Below are 15,781 nucleotides of genomic sequence, written 5' to 3'. Positions count from 1 at the left end.
TGTGGATCCTAAGGCAGAGAGTAAAGCAAAGACCACCTTTTTCAAACATAAGAAGGACACTACAGACTAGATAGTATTTAACAAACTTTACTACAGTTAGGTTGCAATAAGAAATAAAACAATGATTTGCATATATATTGATCCTCTAGGTACAACTGAAAATGGCTTAGCATGCCCACCTTGGCACCCTGACCTTAAGCTGCTGACGCTAAAAAAAATACCTACTTTGTGACTTATGCCGCGTACACACGACCGGATTTTTGGACAGCAATGGTCCAACGGAACGAATCCATCAGGCAATTCGATCGTGTGTGGGCTCCATCGGACCTTTGCTGTCCAAAAATCTGCCGGACTTTAGAAATAGAACATGTTTCAAATTTTTCCACCGGAACTCCGCCGTCCCAAGTTCCTATGGAATGAAAAAGGAAAAATGGGTTAACATGGACTACTCCAGATAGGTTACCATGTAGCACCAGTGGTAATTGAGGACTGATCTTTACTTTATTAGCCCACCCTAACCGTTGCTATGAGTTTAACTATATGTTCGCCACATGTGTTGGCAGATATAATATATTAATCGTATTTATATTCTCTACATATTATTATCTACAGCCTACTCTGTTTAACGTGCCTCCCGTGTCCACCCCGGGGGTGGCAGACCCCTATCAGGGAGCCACCTGTAGGCTTCTTTTGGGGACCCCGATGGTAAGCCGTGCTATTACCACCGCTGCTGCAATTATAAAATTACTCCATGTTTGCAATTTTGTAAGACCACAACATGTCTTATTGTAGTAAGTGTAGTTTTGTATAACCTTAATTATAAGATTGTATTTATTCAACCTTAGATGCGCCAAGAGACCTCCTGAAGAAGCGACTTTGTCGCAAAACTAGTAGAGGACACCACCAATCTGGGCATAAGTTGTTGTATTCCATACTCCTAAAAATGGGGGGCAGGTTACTACCTCATTGTAACATTGTTTGTACTATGATGGTTTAAGACTGTATAATGGTTGGATATAAACAAATGTTTTTAATGAATAAACTTTTTTGAATAAAATCTATGTAACTGTTTTATTTTACCTTGCCTAATTTCTGGATATCAAGACAGTCCTCAATTACCACTGGTGCTACATGGTAACCTATCTGGAGTAGTCCATGTTAACCCATTTTTCCTTTTTCGTTTCAATTAATGAGGATGAGGATACCAACTTATAGACTCTAATTTCAACATTTATAAGGCACTACACTATTTATCCAGTTCCTATGGAGAAATCTGTTCGTCTGTATGCTAGTCCGACGGACAAAAACCGACGCTAGGGCAGCTATTGGCTACTGGCTATGAACTTCCTTATTCTAGTCCGGTCGTACGTCATCGCGTTCAAATCCGTCGGACTTTGGTGTGATTGTGTGTGGCCAAGTCCGTTCATTCAGAAAGTCAGTCGGAACGCTGCCGAAAGTCCATCGGGAAGACCGGTTGACCTAGTCTGCCGGAAAGTCCGGTCATGTATACGCGGCTTTAGTGCAGCATTCTGAACTAATTATATTGGCACGTGAAACAGTATCAAGATTCCACCATTCAAAGCCTGGATGACTTCAGCAGCCTGGGCAAACAACACGCTAACATCCTGTCCATCCATGTCAACAGGTAGAAGTTCCTTTCCACCAGTAATGCCCAGTACGCATGGTCGGACTTTCCGACGGAAAATGTGCAATCAGATTGTGTTTTTGGAAATTCCGATAGTGTGTGGTCTCCATCTGGCTTTTTCTGTTGGAATTTCCGACACACAAAGTTTGAGATCTGGATTTAAAATTTCCCGACCACAAAATTTGATTGTTTAAATTCCAATCGCATTTAGACAATTCCGACGCACAAAGTGCCACGATGCTCAGAATAAATTAGGAGATGAAAGCTATTGGCTACTTGCCTCTTTATAGTCCCATCGTATGTGTTGTACATCACCTCATTCTGAACGGTCGGATTTTCCGACAACTTTGTGCGACCGTGTGTATGCAAGACAAGATTGAGAATGTCCGACCGTGTGTACAGGGCATTAGTCATTGTCTTTGGTAAGTTTTGCAGAGTGATCCATCCCCAAACCAATTGGCTGGTATGAATGAATGAATGAATGAAATACTTGTATAGCGCACAATGCGAACTGAATCGCCTCTAGGCGCTGTGGCGAGCTTTGATCATCTGATAAAAGAGAAAGGTCTTGAGTTTTTTCCTAAAAGCCAGGTGATTTTCTTCCAGGCGGATGTTGATTGGTAGAGCATTCCATAGCCGAGGCCCTTGGACAGCGAATCTCCGATCCCCCTTGGATTTATACCGGGCTTTGGGCACGAGGCGTTTTTTTTTGGCTGATGGAAGACTGCGGTTTGGTGTGTAATGATTTATTTTCTCCATTAGGTATTGCGGAGCTTCTCTATGCACGCATTTGTGGGTGAGGCAAAGGGTCTTGAACGTGATCCGATTTTTTACGGTTAGCCAATGTAAGCTCCTCAGCGAAGGAGAGATGGATTCCCAGGTTTTTTTTCCTGTTATCAGCCTTGCCGCCGTGTCTTAGGAAGGAGATGTCTGCTTGCGATGTGGTGGCCTCCAAAACTAGCTACAGTAGACTCGTATAAACTATAAGAAGGAGATGAATGAAGAGTCCCTCAAGACGGGCTTTGATGGGCTGGTATCTCTATTATGAATGGGATTCCACTTGTGTTGAAGCTTCCTTCCAAACTAGCTCTGGTGAGTTATTATCTCTAATGCCTCGTACACGCGATCGGACTATCCAGCGGACTTAGTCCGGTAGACCAGGCTCCACTGGACAATTTGATCGTGTGTGGGCTCCAGCTGACTTTTTCTTCCCAAAAGTCCGGCGGACTTAGAAATAAGACTTGCTTCAAAATTGTCCACCGGACTCAGCTTTTAGTGGACAATACGTTCGCCTGTGTGCTAGTCCGATGGACTAAAACCAACGCTAGGGCAGCTATTGGCTACTGGCTATGAACTTCCTTATTATACGTCATCACGTTCAAATCCGTCAGACTTTTGGAGTGATCGTGTGTGGCCAAGTACGTTTGTTTGAAAGTCCAGCGGACCTCAACTGCAAAGTCCATCGAATTTTCGTCGGACTAAGTCTGCCGGATAGTCCGATCGTGTGTACGCGGCATACTAGTTATTATGAGATGTCTGCTTGTGATAAGAAGTCTTTCAAAACTGGCTCTGGTGGGCTGTTATCTTTATTAGGAATGGATTGTCCACTGGTGATGAGGATTCCACCAAAACCAGATCTGGTGGGCTGGTATCCATCTCTTAAGAATGAAATGTCCGATTGTGACGAGAAGTCCTCCAAATCTGGCTCTGATGGGCCGGTATCTCCATCAGAATTGAGATTTTGTTTGTGATAAAGAATCCTCAATAGGCAGGATCAAAATGGGAGTCTTGGTGTCTTACATCTGTGGTTATGGCATTGTTAGCAAATGTATATTTTGGTACAAATGTTATATAAATTGAAGATTGGGGTGTATGAATCTAGAGTGCCCTATATGACCATCATAGAGTATTTTTAAAAGATGGAAGCTGTTACCGGAGATTAAGATTTTCCAACATGATACTGAATAGGGTTTCTTATTTTCTAGATGTTCAGTATGTTCATCTGTAGTCTTGACATGAGAAGACCAGTTCACATCATGAGACTTCAGCACCTGCTTAGTCGCGCCTTGGACGGGTTGCCACACTCCTTTTGGAATAAATCTCGGAATCCTACAGCAGAGAGAAGCACAATTCCTGTCATTATATTGTATAATTGTATCAATTATGTGTAACATTGAGAGAACATTGAGAGAAAGACAGAGCCTAGGAACCCCCCCCCAGGATCTAATATCTTGCACCACTGCCTGAGACTCTCAAATAGATAATAGAGATCTCAGAATCCCATTATGGGAAGTATGGACAAGATGTGGCTAAACTCTGACCTTCACAAAGTTATTCACTGGGGGTCCAGAAGGCTCCCGGGCTGCATTGGATCCAAATTTTCAGAAGATGACAAAATTGGCCCAGATACTGTTTCTTCTGGCCTGCTGTAACCAATTGGTAATATATTCAGGCTAGAACTTAAATTGACTAAATTCAAGAAGATTTAATCTGCTACCATATGGCAAATTTAGGTCTGGAGTCTCATTCAAAGGGTGGAGATTCTGCAATAGGTTGCTAGCTAAGAGGAACTCTTAATAGTCCACTTGAATATCTTGTCTTTATGTCAGGAAGGGCATGCCAGTAGGCAAGATGGATTTATGCACACAGACGCAGACCAGCAGTCTTACCCATCAACTCACCCTTATCCATGTGTGCAATCACATGCCCGTACACGCACACCTGTTACTAATGTTGGAGCCAGGTAGGTTATTTAACCACTTGCTGACTGTGATATAGCCAAATTATGGCTACAGCACGTTCAGCCAGTTCCGGGAGGGTGTTATATGATATCCTCCCATCATCAGCATTCTGATAATCAGTGCAGTCCCAACAGTGCCCACCAGTGCTGCCTATCAGAGCCCACCAGTGCTGTCAATCACTGCCCACCAGTGTCGCCTATCAGTGCCGCCTCATCAGTTCCCACCAGTGCTGTCTCATTGGTGCCCATGAGTGCAGCCCACCAGTGCCGTCTCAACAGTGCCCATCGATGCAGCCTATCAGTGCCCATCAGTGAAGGAGAAAAATTACCTGTTTGCAAAATGTTATGCCAAACTAGGAAAACTTTTTTTTTCAAAATGTTTCAATCTTTTTTGTTTATTTAGCAAAAAAAAAACCTAAGTAGTGATTAAATACCCCAAAAAATCTATATTTGTCTGAAAAAAATGCTAAAAATGTCATATGGGTACAGTGTTGCATGACCAGGCAATTGTTAGTGCCAAAGTGCCCGGTAGGCAAGTAGTTAAACTGAGCCAGTGCTCAGGTTCAGTGCTCAGGTCTCATCTATGGTGTTTCCCGTATGATCTGTGACCAAATACCTGCATCTGATACCAGTTTGTCATGGCCGAGATACATTAGAATATTATATTTTTATGGAACTCGTAACTTAGGAGTCATCACTCCTGAAAAACATTCCTTCCTCCCAACAGGGAAGGCGGATTAAGTTACACCATCCATTGGGGAGTTAAAAAGTTAAGAGACAAAACCTTTGTTGAAACCAAGAAAGCATGAATCAGATACAAAACCAGTTGAGTAAGGTCAAATGTTTGTTTTCAAACCCAAGTTACAAAACCTTTAATCGAAGGAAAAGCTTGGGTAAATAACCCCATTGTTTCAAAGGGTCAAATTGCCTTCCTAGTCAAACCCCAATGTTGACTCAAGTTTTCCCTCAGACAATGACTGAGATGCGAAGTTAATGCTACGCCAAAGGACTAACTGGGAAAAATCCCTGAACAGACAATAATCAATATGTGCCTAATTTGTCTGAAAGGAGAAATGGTTTGGACGTAACCATTAAAACCTGTATACATGTGATATTGTAAATATATGTGATCATAAGTAACTAAAATGTTTTATTAGGACCCAGGTCACAGATACGACCATGATTTTAATATCCACTGAACCCAAGAGTAATCTGCCATAAGACAGAAATATCAATTTTGTTATAGAACAAATGAAGAATTTTGTTTAGATACCCATCATTGTTGTAAAGACACAAAAACCGTGACCGCATCTACATGAAAATACCCATATAACATGTGTTGTCCCAAGACAAATAGGGTTTCATAGGAGATGCAGGAGTTATACATGTATCCATATAAACATCCATTTTGAGTGATATTAATTAACCAAATTTATACAAAGTGTTTTGTATTTTGTACCAATTGCCGGGGGCCCCTGAAGAATATAGATATATATTCATAAGCCCCATATATAGATAGATGCCCATTGTGAAAGAGAGCATATTTTTCCTTTAATAAATAATTCAGAACACATAGGGGGTCATTTATTAAGATGAATGTGCTGCGCCGGTTCATACCTTAATTGGTGCGCCAGATAAATCATTAATTGAGCGTGTAAACCAGCGCACTCATATGCACAACAGCAATAATAATATGCCATTGATAATAGCGCACACCGTATCATTAAGAGTCATTAAGAGTCCATTCACACAGAAGCAACACGACTTCCAGCGTGACTTTGGGAGGCAACTTGGACACAACTTGAGTATGAATCACAGCGTGACTTGGGGCGACTTACAACACAACTTTAATTCCCCCCCATGCTAGGCGACTTTAATATTAAATAAAAAACCGGCATGTGTTCCCCTCCACGAGCATACCAGGCCCTTAGGTCTGGTATGGATATTAAGGGGAACCCCACGCCAAAATGTAATAAAAAAATTTGGCGTGGGGTCCCCCTCAAAATCCATACCAGGCCCTTCAGGTCTGGTATGGATATTAAAGGGAACCCCGTGCCAAAATAAAAAAAAAATGGCATGGGGGTCCCCCTCAAAATCCATACCAGACCCTTATCCGAGCATGCAACCTGGCAGGCCGCAGGAAAAGAGGGGGGACGAGAGAACCCCCCCTCTGGAACCGTACCAGGCCACATGCCCTCAACATTGGGAGGGTGCTTTGGGGGTAGCCCCCCAAATCACCATGTCCCCATGTTGATGGGGACAAGGGCCTCATCCCCACAACCCTTGCACGGTGGTTGTGGGGGTCTGTGGGCGGGGGGCTTATCGGAATCTGGAAGCCCCCTTTAACAAGGAGATCCCACCCCCCCAGTACCATTTCACAAAAAAAGTGTCAAAAATTTTAAAAATTACAAGAGACCGTTTTTGACAATTCCTTTACTTAAAGTCTTCTTCTTTCCTTCTTCTTCAGGTCTTCTTCATTCTTCCTTCGGTTTCTTCCTCCATCTTCTTCTTCCTCTGCTTTTTCCTCCGATCCTCTGCTTCTTGCTCCGGTGTTCTCGTCCGGCATCTTCCTCCATGGCGTCCTCTTCCCCGCTTCGTTCTCAGGCCGCTCCGCATCAATGGGAGTCTCCCGCTGTGTGACGCTTCTCTTCTTCTGACAGTTCTTATATAACGAAGGGTGGGGCCCCCCTCTGACACACAGTTTCGTTATATAAGTATCAGAAGAAGAGAAGCGTCACATAGCGGGAGCCTCCCATTGATGCCCAAGAACGAAGCGGGGAAGAAGAGATGTCGTGGAGGAAGATGGCGGACGAGAACACCGGAGCAAGAAGCAGAGGATTGGAGGAAGAAGCAGAGGAAGAAGATGAAGGAAGAAACCGAAGGATGAAGGAAAGAAGATGGAAGAAGACCCAAAGAAGATGGAAAGAAGGAGACTTTAAATAAAGGTATTGTTAAAAATGGTCTCTTGTCATTTTTAACATTTTTGTCACTTTTTTGGTGAAATGGTAGGGGTACTTTGTATCCCCCTTACCATTTCACACAGGGGGGGCCTGGATCTGGAGGTCCTCTTGTTAAAGGGGGCTTCGAGATTCCGATAAGCCCCCCACCCGCAGACCCCCACAACCACCAGGCAAGGGTTGTGGGGATGAGGCCCTTGTCCCCATCAACATGGGGACATGGTGCTTTGGGGGGCTACCCCAAAGCACCCTCCCAATATTGAGGGCATGTGGCCTGGTAGGGTTTAGGAGGGAGGGGGCCGCTCTCTCGTCCCCCCTCTCTTTTCCTGCGGCCTGCCAGGTTGTGTGCTCGGATAAGGGTCTGGTATGGATTTTGAGGGGGGCCCCCCACTCCATTTTTCTTTTTTTTTGGCCCGGGGTTCCCCTTGAAATCCATACCAGACCTGAAGGGCCTGGTATGGAATTTCAGGGGACCCCCACGCATTTTTTTTCTTTTTTTCTTAATGCTGTTTTTAACAATGAACTTTTATGTGTATTGCCGGCTCATCCCTAACGCTAACATGACCCGTGTGCAAATATCCTTTAAAAAAAACATAAAAGCGAACCAGCGTAAAAAAAAAAAAAAACTCAAGTTGAGAGGTGTGCCCTTTCAACCTATGCAAATGCATTTACATGGCTTGACATTTACTAAGATTTTGCTGGCACAGTGAACCAAAGCACTTGAACGTGTACAAATGCCGCTTGCGCATGCGCATTCGCAGTGCATAAATTGACCTCCCGCAGTTCTAAGTGTACTTGCAGACGCAGCAGCCTTGTTTAGAAAAAGTTACTTTATCATTCTATTTTGGGCATATTTGTTACTTGGGCAGTTATATCTATACTTCCTCTCATCACCCACATCACTTCCATAATATTGCCACTTCCAGCTGCTTTACATTTTGAGTTGAAGAATGCGTGCGCCATGTCTATAATGGTGTACTGATCGCCTCCTCCCGCGCACCGAGAATATTATAGTAAATGGGGAATTGCGCTGTGTTACAGGCGCAAATGTTTGGGAAATACGAAAACGGCCGTTGCGCATCGGCGTGCGCCGCAACTCATGGTGCAAACCGTTCGTAAATCAGCCCCATTGTCTGTCCTCAGGCACATCTAGTGGCTGAAGATCTTATTACCTGAATTCATCAGGTAAATCATTAGAATTCTTCAACCAATGGAGAATAAGCCAAACCTTCTGGGCTGAGCTTATGATAATTTTATGAGCTTATTGTCCCAAAATGGTATAAAGGATGTGAGGGCCTTAGAGAGGGGATCTGAACCAACTTCAAATTTACCGTAAGGTTGGAGGCACTGAAAAACAAAACACTGAGATCTTAATTAAGATTCCATACCACAATCATAACAAATACTACCTGACTTGGCTTGTCCTGACCATCCTTTGAACTCTGGCTGCACTGACTTACCCCTGCTCCTGTTGCCTTTGTACTACTGATGCAATAGCAACCCCCGCCTGCATCCTGACCACACTCTTGAATATGTACTAGTCAGCGGTGGCCAGTGTTTTTTTTTGGGGGGGTAAACAAACCCCCCGTTGGTCAGTGGCATCTCAGCTCCCCCCCCCTGCACTTATGCCAGCGGGCCCCGGCGGGCATTTTGTGGGCTCCGGCAGGCATCGGTGGGTAGCGGGCTCCGGAAGCGGCTTCGGAGGGTTGCGGGCATTGGCATGCTTCGGCGGCAGCAGGCTTCTATGGATGGCAGGTTCCTGTGTCTTCTGTGCAGCTCCTCCCTTCTTCTCCTTGGCATCCAATAGGATCGCCTGTCCTTTCAGCCAAGCGGGTGACGGGTATCAGACCCGCTTCCTAATTGGTCAGGAGGAGGACCTGTGTTGCAACAGCGAATATTAATTCGCTGTTGCAACACACCTGGGTGGGCTCTGGATGCAATGCTCTGTGCCCTGAGCCCACTCTACTTTGAAGCCTATTAGAGCCTCTGGCTCTAATCAGTACTTCAAAAAACACACCCCCGCCATAGGAATTCACGTACCCAGCATCCTAAAAGGGGCCGGGCGCATGGATAGCGGCGGTGGCAAGTACTTGTACCTGATCCTATTACCAGTCTCCGATCCAGCTTGTCTGACTTTGCTGTTCCTCTGCCTGATTGCCTAGTAATCGGCTTTAAGCACCTATCCGCTACCAGCCAGTGCCTACTTATCTGTTCACTGGGAAGCCAGCACCAGCTCATAACCTGCCTACTACCAGCCATTCTGCTGTAGTTCACTGTCATCTTCCTTCTGTCCTGGCTTGACTACTCTGCTTAGCCTTGATGCTAGGAAGATCAACAGGCACGCATGTGCCTCTGCACTCTAGTGCCACCTGTCCACTCTATTAGTGCCCTGAGCCATAGGTGTAAGAGGGACCTTCCTCATCACATCAGGTTCCTCTACCAGGTATGAAACACTTTATTTTAAAGCGTAGGTCCCTACTGTCAGGGCTGGCTTAGCCCTTCCTTCTCTGGGCTGGCCGCTCAGCTGTCGGCTAATTGCCAGTTCTCTTCTCTTTCCACAGTTACCAGCTGTTCCCGATGATGCTTGTCTGACCTGCCTATTGAAAGCCTTTCAGCTCACTCTTTCCTTGGCTTCACGTTGGTCACATCACAAGGAACCATCTCCTGCTGTTTGTTTCAAGACTGGCTTGCTGACATCCCACCTGGCTTCTTATCCTGCTTGCAGATGCTCTCCTTGGATCCCTGACTTCCGGCCTGGCTGAATACCCGATCTGGTTAATGAACTTTGGACTGGCTGACTACCCGATCTGGCTACTGGATTCTGGCTATGCTTGACTACGCTTTTTTCTATTTACCTTTTATTTTTATTAATAAACAAGTGTGATTTGATTGTACTTCTGTCTCAGTCTGTTTCATGGTTTCTGACACCTACTCATGGAGCTCAGATTGTGACTGGGCTATCAGGCTCTTGTCTACGATATAATAATGGACTTATACACTTAATAGTGTGTGACATATTATAAATGTAAGCTATTTTAAGTTGTTATTTGGAATTGCATAGTCCAAGTAAGAGCAAAAGCACAAATCAATTTTAGAATTGGCAACTGTTTGTTGGCCATTCACTTCGTGACCTCGAATCAGTAAGGGTCACCAGGGAAGCCCATGCTCTGGAAGGGAGTAAAGATGGGCAGCAGACCTGTGTTCTGTAAAAGGGACGATGGAAGTAATAGGACATTATTTTTCCAGAAGAGAGAATGTAAAAGGGCATTGGACCCATCTTCAACTGGAGTGTGTGAGAGTTAGAGACCCATGTTCTGGAAGGGAGTTCAGATGGGCAGGAGACCCGTGTTCTGTAAGAGGGAAGAGGGAGGGAATGGGACCTTTTTTTATAGAAGTGAGACTGTAGAAGGGCACTAAACCCATCTTGGACTAGGCTGTGTGAGAGAAGAAGATCTGTTCTGGAAGATAGGGCAGATGTCAGTAAATCCATGTCTGGAAGAGACAATGAATGAAAATGGCTTTCTGGATGGGATCATCAGAGAGCATAAAACATGTATTTTGAAAGGTAGGGCAGATTAGCAGGGAACCGATGTTCTGGAAGGGAAAGTGGGAGGGTGGCAGAACCATGTTCTGGATGGAGGTGTGGGAGGGCAGAAGACGGATGTCATGGAGGGCAGGTTGAATGTGCAGAAAAACTGTGTCCTGGAAGGTAGGGTGAATGGGCAGGAGAACCATGCCCAGGAATATAGTTAGTGGCAGGAGATCTTTTTTATGAAAGAAACATTGGGAGGGCAAGGGAACCACCATTTGGAAGGGAGAATGAGAGGACAGAAGATACATTTTCTCAATGGTACAGCGGGAGGACAGGAGACCAGTGTTCTAGAGGGTGAAGTGAATATGCTAGAGGAGAGACATGTTATTAAAAGTAGGGTGGATGGGAAGGAGACCAATATATTTGTATGTCAGCATTCTTCATTTTGTGACTATAAAAGTACAGCCCTGCCTTAGTGTTCACAACAACCCAGCTGAACCTTTTGGCTATATTAGTGGGTGAGGTATGGTAAAGTAAATTTACCTTCAAATATCCAGCACCTTGTTTGCAATGGCTAAGGAGGCAGGAGAGACCCGGAGCAAATGTAGCCTCTGTTTTTGTACAGACACTGTATGGTTGGTAACCTTGGCGATTAGGGTGTGCCCAGACACACCCAGTACACCCCCTGCGCACACCTATCTCAGCTGCATATACCTGACCTATTGTACAATGAATTTTCAGTACGTTGCTATGGAGCTTCACTGCATCCATGACCATTTGAACATACATTGCATGCAATAAAAAGGAGGACAGAGGAATAAAATGCTTAATACACATATATTGGGATTTGCCCCCTGCACCTGATGCAGTAAATAGTACAGTGATGTAAAGAGAAGAATGGAGGTGTCCTCACCAGATAGAAGCAGGAGGCCAGAATCACAGCTTTCATCGTCACCTCCATGTCCATTGGAAATGTGACCGTGTACTGGTTCTCCTCACCTTTTATCATTCCCACCACATGCTGCTCATCCCGAGATTTCACCTTTCAGGAAAAAAAAGTTCCACAGAGATGTCAGAGACAGAAACCCCAGGAGATAGAGCAAAAATACAGAAAATAAGAACCATGAGAAACAACCATCTTAGTAGACAACAATAAATGTTACTCGTTATCCTTAAATTCCAATATTTTATGCAATGCCCGGAGTTGAATAGATACAATAGGGAAGGAGATGGTAGTGGGTGGAGGTGATGACAGTTGGGAACACTAGATACAATAGGGAAGGAGGTGGCAGTGGATTGAAGTGATGACAGTTTGGTACAGTAGATACAATAGGGATGTAGATGGCAGTGGATGGAATTGATGACAGTTGGGTACACTAGATACAATAGGGAAGGGGATGGTAGTGGATGGCGGTGATGACAGTTGGGTTGACTAGATACTATAAAGAAGGAGATGGCAGTGGATGGAGGTGATGACAGTTGGGTACACTAGATACAATAGGGAAAGAGATGGCAGTGGATGAAGGTGCCAACAGTTGGGTACACTAGATACAATAAGGAAGGCGGTGGCAGTGGATGGAGGTGATGACAGTTGGGTACACTAGATACAATAGGGAAGGAGATGGCAGTGGACGAAGGTGCCAACAGTTGGGTACACTAGATACAATAAGGAAGGCGGTGGCAGTGGATGGAGGTGATGACAGTTGGGTACACTAGATACAATAGGGAAGGAGATGGCAGTGGATGAAGGTGCCAACAGTTGGGTACACTAGATACAATAAGGAAGGCGGTGGCAGTGGATGGAGGTGATGACAGCTGGGTACACTAGATACAATAGGGAAGGAGATGGCAGTGGATGGAATTGATGACAGTTGGGTACACTAGATACAATAGGGAAGGGGATGGTAGTGGATGGCGGTGATGACAGTTGAGTTGACTAGATACTATAAAGAAGGAGATGGCAGTGGATGGAGGTGATGACAGTTGGGTACACTAGATACAATAAGGAAGGCGGTGGCAGTGGATGGAGGTGATGACAGCTGGGTACACTAGATACAATAGGGAAAGAGATGGCAGTGGATGAAGGTGCCAACAGTTGGGTACACTAGATACAATAAGGAAGGCGGTGGCAGTGGATGGAGGTGATGACAGCTGGGTACACTAGATACAATAGGGAAGGAGATGGCAGTGGATGGATGTAATGACAGTTGGGTTGACTATATACTATAGGGAAGGAGATGGCAGAGGATGGAGGTAATATCAGTTGGGTACACTAGATATCATAGGGAAGGGAGATGTGAAGGTTGTGTAGATGGAAATGGGACTTTGAAAAGTTCTAAATATTGGAAACGATTAGCCTAGTCAAGGATATCACCTAGCAAGAGGTAGATAGAGTGATTTTACAATTACCGGTAAAGAGATTTCAGGAAGTGCTTTGAAATCGGTAGTCTATTATTTATGCCACGGTTATCATTGAGGTAGCAGTTCCCTCCAGCCAGGGCCGCTGACAGAAATCATGGGGCCCCGTACAGCCTACCTGACGGGGCTCCCCTCAGCTCCTCCCTGGCCCCACCCCTGGCCCCACCCATTGCCCCTCCCCAGGTTTGTCTACAAGTGATATTTTTCTCCAGCCAGTTATAGGTTTGATTATCCAAAAGAAATACTGTTTTCAGATGAGAACAGACCTCTTTAATATCTATATGTAATACAAACCCTTAATGAATAAATACAATTGTATTTTTGGTATTATTGCAGAGTATTGTCAGGGTATGTATTGCAGAGTATTGTCAGGGTAAGTATTTGCAGAGTATTGTCAGGGTAAGTATTGCAGAGCATTGGCAGGGTATGTATTGCAGAGTATTGGCAGGGTATGTATTGCAGAGTATTGGCAGGGTATGTATTGCAGAGTATTGTCAGGGTAAGTATTGCAGAGCATTGGCAGGGTTTGTATTGCAGAGCATTGGCAGGGTATGTATTGCAGAGTATTGGCAGGGTATGTATTGCAGAGTATTGGCAGGGTAGGTATTGCAAAGTATTGGCAGGGTATGTATTGCAGAGTATTGGCAGGGTATGTATTGCAGAGTATTGGCAGGGTATGTATTGCAGAGTATTGGCAGGGTAGGTATTGCAGAGTATTGGCAGGGTATGTATTGCAGAGTATTGTCAGGGTAGGTATTGCAGAGTATTGTCAGGGTATTTATTGCAGAGTAGTAGTAGATGTTGAACTTCAAGCCCCCCCCCCCCCCCCCCCCAAGCAAGCATACACCTCACCTGTGTAATTGTTAGCTGCCTTGGCCCCAGCAGAGATCACTTCCTCCCTGTTCTTGAGTGTCCACAGACCACAATATCTCGATTGCCCGGCCCCTGCTCTCTCTGCTCGCCTCTCACTTTGCTACCTCTTCTCACACGGAGAGAGAGAGAGGAAAATCACTCCGCAAAACACCATAATAGGATGTGCTGGTTGGGACTTGTGCGATGTGCCAACATGAGGAGCGGGTGCAGAGAACGTATTCTTCCGCACCCGAAATACAGAAAATAGTCCCTCCTCTGCAGCCGCGTATTTAAACGATTAAAAACACATATTCTAAAAAAAAAAAAAAAAGTTTACCGAACGGCGGGGGGTGGGTTGGGGGGTTGTGGGGGGGGGGGGGATAGAGTATGGGATGATCGGTGGCTGGAGAATAATTTTTTTTTTTTACATGAAAATTTACTTTGCTGTTCAGGTTGCCCGGGCCCCCCTGCTGGTCAGGCCCGGTACAGCAGGGCCAGTTGTACTGGCCTATCAGCGGCCCTGCCTCCAGCCATGAACACAAAGGATCAACAATTGAAATGTTAAAAATTAGATAAAAGACTGGAGGCACCAAGCTTACCCTCATAATTATTGGTCTCATATCATTGCATACCATTTCAGGGGTAACGGGGATGATTCTTTGTTGGGTGGGATACAATACCTTAAAAAAAATCAGCAATACCCCATATTGGTCTAAATCCAATCCATGAGCTCCGGCCTGCCTCTTCAGGAACAGCAGCATGGACTGGACTCTATGCTCGTTAGAGTTTCCTTTAGTAAATACCTCAAAGGTTATGTTCCCGAAGATGCTGGTCTGGAAGCTGGGGCCCAGGATCAGCAAAACCACCTCCTTTGACGGGTTCATGATAGACATGTGGGTGACAAAGGTATTCAAGTGCAAAGTGACCAATCCAACAAGCCCATATGATGGGACAATCACCTCCATCTAGAACAGACACAAGTATTAGAACATGAGCAACTGGAACCGACTGCTTACTCTGGAAAAAAATGGTCTTTGTCCCAATTATACCTTTTACAAGCTAGAAGTTAGTGGCATGTTTAAATCCTTTGCTGGGATGCTTTGCATATAATGTGAGTAACATGGGTGGCAGTTCTGGGTGCCACTGTATTGGGGGCTTCTAGATTTGGATAAGCCCCCACCTGCAGATCCTCACAACTACCAGGCCAGGGTTGTGGGGAAGAGACCCTTGTCCTCATTAACCTGGGTACAATGCAAACCCCCCCCCCCCCCCATGTTGAGGGCATGTTGCCTGTTATGGTTCAGGAGGAGAGTAGAACGCTGATCCTCCTTTTTCACGGCTGTCAAGCTGCATGCAGAGATAAGGGTCTTGTATGTATTTTTGGGAGGGACCTCAAGATGTTTTTTCCTTGATTTTTGAGTAGGGTTCCCCGTGATATAACAGACTGGCAGAGAATGGGGGCGGGGGGGGGGGGGTACGCTGTTTCCGGTTTTGTTTTGTTTTTTGCACGGGGGATCCCTTTTAAAATTAATTCCCACCCTAAAGGGTCTGGTATAAATTATGGGGGACCCCATGCCTTTTTAACTACCTGGGCCCTATTGCTTACATAGCTGGGGAACCTTAAGCTCATCCCTATT

General features: G+C 45.1%; 1 protein-coding gene across 1 annotated transcript in view; it reads right to left on the bottom strand.

The window, feature by feature from the left end:
• Window positions 1–71: 71 nt before the first annotated feature.
• Window positions 72–15,781, bottom strand: part of LOC143962107 (phospholipid scramblase 1-like) — a 69,411-nt gene continuing 53,701 nt past the window's right edge. The window contains exons 5-7 of the mRNA XM_077471433.1: window positions 14,948–15,109; window positions 11,788–11,916; window positions 72–3,754 (exon numbers count right to left, since the gene is read on the bottom strand). Of these exons, the coding sequence (XP_077327559.1) occupies window positions 3,701–3,754; window positions 11,788–11,916; window positions 14,948–15,109 (345 nt within the window). The 3' untranslated portion in view covers window positions 72–3,700. The remainder of the gene's footprint in view (window positions 3,755–11,787; window positions 11,917–14,947; window positions 15,110–15,781) is intronic.

This window comes from Lithobates pipiens, unplaced genomic scaffold (assembly GCF_037356315.1).
Source record: "Lithobates pipiens isolate NorthernLeopardFrog02 unplaced genomic scaffold, aLitPip1_a1.2 Scaffold_8, whole genome shotgun sequence".
Classification (NCBI taxonomy): Eukaryota; Metazoa; Chordata; class Amphibia; order Anura; family Ranidae; genus Lithobates; species Lithobates pipiens.
Note: the sequence above shows the minus strand (reverse complement) of the source record. Positions and strands in the feature narration are given on the sequence as shown.